At 43.6% G+C, this 7668-nt stretch overlaps 1 protein-coding gene across 2 annotated transcripts; it reads left to right on the top strand.

The window, feature by feature from the left end:
- Nucleotides 1-779: 779 nt before the first annotated feature.
- Nucleotides 780-7428, top strand: LOC131235014 (kinesin-like protein KIN-8A). 2 transcript variants are annotated; one of them, XM_058232085.1, is made up of 7 exons: nucleotides 780-2519; nucleotides 3030-3303; nucleotides 3909-3959; nucleotides 4057-4149; nucleotides 4683-5045; nucleotides 5312-6016; nucleotides 7075-7428. In XM_058232085.1, the coding sequence occupies exons 1-7, from the start codon at nucleotides 1732-1734 to the stop codon at nucleotides 7180-7182; spliced, it is 2382 nt and encodes a 793-aa protein (XP_058088068.1). In that variant the 5' UTR covers nucleotides 780-1731; the 3' UTR covers nucleotides 7183-7428. The 2 variants fall into 2 exon arrangements, with proteins under 2 accessions (XP_058088068.1, XP_058088069.1); XM_058232086.1 differs by having other exon boundaries at nucleotides 795-2519; nucleotides 7141-7428.
- The last annotated feature ends 240 nt before the right edge of the window (nucleotides 7429-7668 follow it).

The raw sequence follows: 7668 nt of genomic DNA, 5'->3' as shown, positions 1-7668 counted from the left end.
TGGGCTCACCGTGTTGTTAGTGTAACATCCACCTAGTCCATCAAATTTGCCCCAGGGCAACCAAAATTCAGCTTGATCCAAAACTCAGGTGGGCCACGCTAAAGGAGAAAATTGTGAGGGATGCTGGCCACCCTAGTGTTTAGTTCAATCCAAGCCGTCAATAAGATTCACCTTACCAGGATAAATGGGGCGCCTCGTATCCATCAAGGTGGGTGGGACCCCTGATTGTGGGGCTCATAGCAATATATGTGCCTTAAATCCATACCGCCCAACCATTTTGTAAAGCTCATTTTAGGGCATGAACCCAAAAATGAAGACGACCCAAATCTTAGATTGACCGCGCCACAAGAAACATCCTTGATTGAATCCCCACCATTAAAAACTTCATGGGTTCCACCGGAATGTTTATCTTCCATCCAACCTGTTGATAAGATCACAAAGACCTAGATGAAGAGACCACACAAATATCATCTTGATCCAAAGCTTTTGTGGCCCACGAGAAGTTTTAATGGTCAATTACCATTGTTTCATGTACTATGGTCAATCTGGGATTTGGATCTGCTTCATTTTTTGGATCATACTCTAAAATGAGCTTTCAATACCGATGGACGGTGTGGATGTAGTCAGATACATCACGGTGGGCCCCACAGTCAGGGTCCCACCCACCTTGGTGGATCCAGGTATCCATCCAAGCCGCACCCAGGATAAACAGACGAACCAAATAATGTCTGGCTTCCGGCCGTACCGTGAAAATGAGAAGGCCCACCTGATTGAAGGAATGGATGTCACACGAAGTGGGCCCCACAGACCACAGGCACCTGTTCCGGTGTGCAGGGCTATTTTCCATCTAGGGGCATTTTTGTCATTTCAATTGAAGAAATCTAACAATGAAGCAAGGGCGTCCGAGGAACTTTTTAAAAGACATTAAAGTGGGCCCCACTTCTTTAGTACCCGACCGTTAGCCTCTGACAATGTTTTGCCCGTTGCAGCCTCTATTCAAAATTTCAAAAAAATAAAAAAGAAAAAAAGAAATCCCTTATGCTTCCTGTCTGCCGTCCATTCCTCATCCAACTAACGGCTCAGATCTCCCCTTCAATTCCTTCACCAGATTCCCCTTCTCTTCCCCTCGCTTTCTCCTCATTTCCCCCACTCCTTCAGCTGCAACCAAAATCTCCATTTCCATTTCCACAAGAAAATCCTACCAATTTTCGGCCAATTTATTGCATTTTCCGGAGAGATCTTTCGATTTCCGGCGCTGGATGAAGTTTCCGCAACTGAGTCTAAGAAAAAATTGCAGGGTTTTTGCATTTTCCGCTGACCGGGTAGATTTCAGCAACTGGGTCTGAGAAAAGATTTCAAGATCTCCGCACTTTACCGAGCTTCAGCAACTGGGTCTGAGGAAAAAATGCAAGATTTTGCATATTTATGACACAGACTGGGGAGTTTTCGCAACTGCGCATTTGAAAAAATTTCAAGATCTTCGTATTTTCCAGCAGCAACGAGTTTTGGCAGGTGGGTTCGAGGAAAATTTGCAAGATATTCTCATTTACGAAGTTTCGGCAACTGGATGTTTGGAAAATCGCAAGATCTTCGCGTTTTGCAGCGGTAGACAGAGTTTCAGCTGTTGGGTTTGAGGAAATTTGTATTTTTGGGTGCTGGGTCTGGAGAACAAATCACCAGGTGATGTCTTGATAGACGCCTTTTGGGCTTTTTTCTTCTTGATTATTTAGAATGCCCGTCTCTACCCGGTCGCAGATCTTTAGTAGCCAAGATGACCCAAAAACGAACCATCGATCACGGTTGAGGTCCGATCAAGAAGAATCTCAAATGGGTCCTTCAGTGCTGCGAAATCCACACCACGGACTGAAAGAGAAGATGAAAGCTCTCACCCAACTCTATGAGCAGCAAAAACAGCAGACTGCCGCTCTCAAGAACCCACCAGCCCAATTGGAGGACCAACGGTTCTCAACCCACGCGAGCGTTGATCTTCTTGGGTCTCAAAGAAAGGAAGAGAGAGAATCGAAAATGGATGGAGTGATGAGAGAGAATCATCAACTGCCGATGAGCACGAGGCCTGTTGTGTTGCCAACTGTTGCTGCAGCAGCCGAAGATTCGAAGGAGAATTTGATGGGTTGCGATCGAATTGCTGGATTTTCTTGCCCGAAGAAGGCAACAGTTTCCACCGTGGCAAGGAAGCTTTCAATGGGAAGTTTAGCACCGCAATCTGAAGGGAAGATCTTTAGAGGGATGAAAACTGGGGGAGAATTGGATGTGATTGCGGAGAACTCCACCACGGGTAGTCGAATTCTTGTATTTGTGAGGCTTAGGCCAATGTCCAAGAAGGAGAAAGAAGCAGGATCAAGGTGTTGTGTTCGGATCGTCAATAGGCGGGATGTCTATCTGACAGAATTTGCAACTGAGAATGATTATCTGAGGCTAAAAAGGGTCCGAGGACGACATTTCACCTTCGATGCTTCGTTTCCGGATTCAACCACCCAACAAGAAGTTTATTCTACGACGTGAGTGCTTAAAGTTTCAGTCTTTCACTGGAGTTTTAACCCGATTGTCGCTGTAAAATTTCTGCGAAATATTCCATTTCTCCATGATCTGCACATTCTTTTGATATTGTAAATGTGCCCTAGATTTAAAGAAAAAATCAGGCATGTCCATTCATCAGGTGGGCCAGAATGTACTAGAAATATGATTGATTAGAAAAGGAGAACCTGCTGGACTGGCCCCATATTTGGGCGCATCTGATGATTTCTGGCCCATGTTGAACATACAGTGGCCTTATTTTTTGGGCTGAGGGCACATTCAATGTGGGGCCTGCCCGACGAAGGGACCAGATCTTCACACATGGACAAGGTTGCCATATCTGGGAGCTTGCATTTGGTGCTTGAAGAGGAGAACTGCAATTAGCATTCTTCCATTCAAATTCCCCATGTCTGCAATCTCTCTTCTTCAGAGACCAAAATATTGCATTTTCTGCCTTCCATTGATAAATTACAGCTGCACATTTGGATTTGCAGAACATCGGATCTTGTTGAAGCTGTTCTGCAGGGAAGGAACGGGACGGTATTTTGCTATGGCGCCACAGGAGCTGGGAAGACATACACAATGCTTGGGACGGTAGAGAATCCGGGAGTGATGGTTTTGGCCATCAAGGACCTCTTCTCCAAGATCAGACAGAGGAGCTGTGATGGGAATCATGTGGTCCATCTGTCCTACCTAGAAGTCTATAATGAAACTGTCCGGGATCTGCTCTCCCCTGGCAGACCTCTTGTTCTCCGAGAAGATAAACAGGTCAGCTATCTTGAAAACTCTGGTCAGGATTTCTGTAAATTCAATTAGACTTTCTGGTTTCAATTCATCAATGAACTTGGATCGATATTCTATGTACGCGTGGCCCACCTTTTCTTTTAATTTCTGGAAAAAAAAAAAAATAGTTAGAATTTTGTTTGATGGATTAAAAATCACCAAGCTCCACACAGCTTCATCTATTGCTTATCGTTCTGAAGAATTTTTGCGCACCTCTACATGTAGCAACACATGCCAACCAACCACCCGAGTGGAACATCCATGCCATGCATCAGGTGGGACCCACAGTATAGATGACCTGGCCCAAAAATTAGATTGACTGCTTGTCAAGCGGATAACAAATTATGTCAAATGTGGACAGTCGGGAAATGCTTCCAAACTGTCCATTATTTTTGTACATGTCCAGCACACCTGATGAGTGCCGTGGCAGACTTCTGAGGAAGGTCATTTCTGTTGTGGGGCCCACCTGATCTAGAAGCTAGATACGACAAAACCATTTACTCTGTTGGGCCCACCTGATCCACAGGCTGGATGGTCCATTTCTTATGCTTTTGAATGGAGGACTGATAATTGGTCTCTGAATATTTCAGGGGATCGTAGCGGCAGGTCTCACCCAATATAGAGCCTATTCAACTGATGAAGTAATATGTTGCCTCTCTTTCAAATTACTGTTAGTGACCAAATGAGTTGAGGAGAAAAAAGAGAGATATTGACATGGCATTTGGTTTGTTTTTGCAGGTAATGGCTTTACTTCAGCAAGGAAACCTGAACAGAACCACCGAACCCACTCGTGTCAATGAGACTTCTTCCCGCTCTCATGCTATTCTGCAGGTAGTTTCGGATTGCAGATGTAATCTTTCTCATTTCATTCAGTTTGTCTCCTCTCATGGAATCGAATTGAGGTGGTGTTAGACCTGATCAGGACCAGATTGCAATAATTCCCAATAGTAGCAGTGATTGCAGCAAACAATCTCAATGATATGAGAATTATGATGGCTACCGCACATGTGCCAATGTGAAACATGTGCGCTATATTCGGACCATTCATTAGGTGGGCGCCACAATGTATGTGCCATTATCCAAAAATTAGGCTGGTCTAGTCATTAGATGGGACCCACATACAGAAAAAAGGGTGGTTGGAATGTGGCAACTACCTAGTGACCAGACTGGCCTGGTTTTCAGGCAAGAACATGCACGCCTTGGAAATCATGTGATTAACAGTCCACATTTTGCTTGTACAATGCAAAACAGTAGGATTTGTAAGTCCTATATGCAGAGTTTTCCTATTGAAGCCCTATCTATTTCTTCGAATGATTTTTTATTTTTATTTTTTGTTTAATTCATTCTCTGTGAAAAACTTGCAGGTTATAGCAGAATACCGAGTGAAAGATGGTCTGAACATCATTAATCGGGTGGGGAAGCTCTCCCTCATTGATTTAGCTGGCTCGGAGAGAGCTCTTGCAACAGATCAGAGAACACTAAGATCCCTTGAAGGTGCTAACATCAACCGCTCCCTCCTCGCACTAAGCAGTTGCATCAATGCGCTAGTTGAAGGGAAGAAACACATCCCGTACCGCAATTCCAAGCTGACCCAACTGCTCAAAGATTCCCTTGGAGGAGCATGCAACACAGTAATGATCGCAAACATCAGCCCGTGTAATCTCTCCCTCGGCGAGACTCAGAACACGCTTCACTGGGCTGATCGTGCCAAGGAAATCCGAACTAAGGTTCGACTGCTGGATACTGAATTTTTCATTAGATCAGACCCATAAAAGACCTGATGAATGGGACATTAGCATATCTGTGTGTTTGTAACCCAGGCCAATCAATCATGTTGGCCCCACCCCATACGCATATTGTCCTGTTGGTCAATGTCCCATAACAGTCCATTCTTTTCATGCACTGTGGGGCCGACCTGATGAATGGGCATTGTATTTCTCATTAGATAAAATTAACCTAGATCAACCTCACAATGTAAATATTTTGGTTTCAGGCATGTATGCCAAATGAAGAACCCATGTTGGTACCTGAATCTGAAACAGGTCAAGCAAAACTGTTGCTTGAATTACAGAAAGAAAACCACGATCTGCGAATGCAGCTGGCACGTCATCAGCAGAAGCTGCTAGCCATGCAAGCACAGTCATTAGCAGTGAATTCATCCCCGACTCCCCAATCAGTTACCTCCCTCTTATCTCCGCCATGTTCGACCCAACCGAATGAGAAACGCCGACCAAAATCCTCCCTCCTCTCAGGGAACTGCTTCAACACACCGGAATCCAAGAAAAAGTGTGCCGAAGAGACGATCAAAGAACTTCGCCAAACAGTGAAGGGATTGGAAATAGAGATGGAGAGAATGAAGATTGACCATGCTTTGCAAATCAAGCAGAAGGATGCCTTCATCCGTGAGCTCTCACGGAACAATCCAAAACCATTACAAGAAGCAGTGGCGAGGGTTGTGACAAGAGCGAGCTTGCGGCCGAAAGAACATACAGAGAGGATGAGGGCAAAAGGAGGGAAATCAGCGGTGGAGGGGGAACTGAAGAGCCCAAGTTATCGGTTTCAGTCGCCGGCGCCGACTGCTAAGAAACGTAGCTTTTGGGATATAACCACGGCTAACAGCCCATCAGTTACGAATCTTAACTGCAGGAAAACAAGAAATCATGTTGCTACTGATCAAGCTCCTTCAATGCTTCTTCAGGTAGAGATATCTCCCCATGCTTAGTGTAATTCATGGATTTTTTACTTGATCTCTTTTGAAAATTGAAAATGATAGATGGGTCTTAGTGTAATTCATGGATATCTCCCCATGCTTAGTGTAATTCATGGATTTTTTACTTGATCTCTTTTGAAAATTGAAAATGATAGATGGGTCTTAGTGTAATTCATGGATATGTCCCCATGCTTAGTGTAATTCATGGATTTTTTACTTTATCTCTTTTGAAAATTGAAAATGATAGATGGGTCTTAGCTAGTGTAATTGAAAGATTCTTTTCTCCACTTTTGAAAACTTGAGAGATGAGTTCCTTCTAACATAGGCTGCATGTATGACATGGCAGTTCTTAGCAAACCCAAGTTGTGGGACTCCCATGTACCCATGGCTCAAGTTAGAACCACCCCCTCCCACCTTTAAAAACAGCTCTTGTATGCATGCCTCAGGTGGATAGGTTTATCCATGTTTAGTATAATGGATAGGCTGTGTGGGGTTAAATGTCAGCTGATTTGTTTCTGTTTTTCTAAAATCTAAGATGGGTCCTTAATGGCTAAATGTCAGCTGACGTGTTTCTGTTGTTTTTTCTAAAATCTAAGATGGGTCCTTAAAATGCTATTTCTGTTGTTTTTTTCTAAAATCTAAGATGGGTCCTTAAAATGCTAAGTCCCATGTACCCACAGCTCAAGTTAAAATTACCCATCTAGATTTCAGCTAATGTGCACAGTTCTTCTAACATCTAAGATGGCCCCCCATGGTTCAAGTTAGAATAACCCACACCTACATGTCGGCTAATGTGTATGCCAGTTTTTCTAAAACCCGATGTGCTGAAGTCCATGTGCCCATGGTCAAGTTAGAATGAGAGAGAGAGAGAGAGAGAGCATCCGATTGGATCGGACTGTGTGACATGTGGACACCGCCGACTTGTGATAATCATCTGAAAAGGAGCAGATGGTTTTCAGTAATTCTTCATTACCAAGTGATTATACTACTGATCCATGTTTGTTCATTTCCTTTTTAGTATGTGAGTAATTCTGTTACTGATGCAGCTTGCATATCCATGTTTCTGGTTTGTGTCATTGTTTGGGCCTCATGTCGTCAATTACATCCTTCAGCCAGGATTCGCTCGTCAAAGACCTGACCCTCCAAACCGCTGAAAAAGAGAAACAAAGAAGACACGAGATGTTGGTTTTTCATCGACAATCGCCATGTTCTCTGCTCGAGCTTGGTGGCAGAAGTAAAAGATAGTTTGTTTGGCTGATTTACATTTCCTGTTTTCCGAGCTGTATGTCAGCCCAACAAGGCATCAGATATATTTCTGCTGGTTATTATTCTTTGATAATTGTACTTCCTGAACTACATTAGATCAGATGTCTAATGGCAGATTCTTTTCCAATTCAAAACATTTGCAGTTTGCATTATACAATGGACTAGATCATCATATAGTAGGACCCCAAAATATCACACCCGTCGAATGTGGCATGCATGTACAAGATCCAAAATGAAGATCTGCTACGCCCCACTGGGGATCATCGACACCCCAAAAAACCATACCTGCAAGATAATCCTATCTAGCCATTTGATTGGAGTGAAAGTTTGACATATGGTCTACATTCAATGGGTGAAAGTTTCTCCAATCGATG

Source organism: Magnolia sinica, chromosome 19 (assembly GCF_029962835.1).
Source record: "Magnolia sinica isolate HGM2019 chromosome 19, MsV1, whole genome shotgun sequence".
In the NCBI taxonomy this organism is placed as follows: domain Eukaryota; kingdom Viridiplantae; phylum Streptophyta; class Magnoliopsida; order Magnoliales; family Magnoliaceae; genus Magnolia; species Magnolia sinica.
The sequence above is the reverse complement of the archived record's forward strand: the minus strand, read 5'-3'. Positions and strand labels throughout refer to the sequence as shown.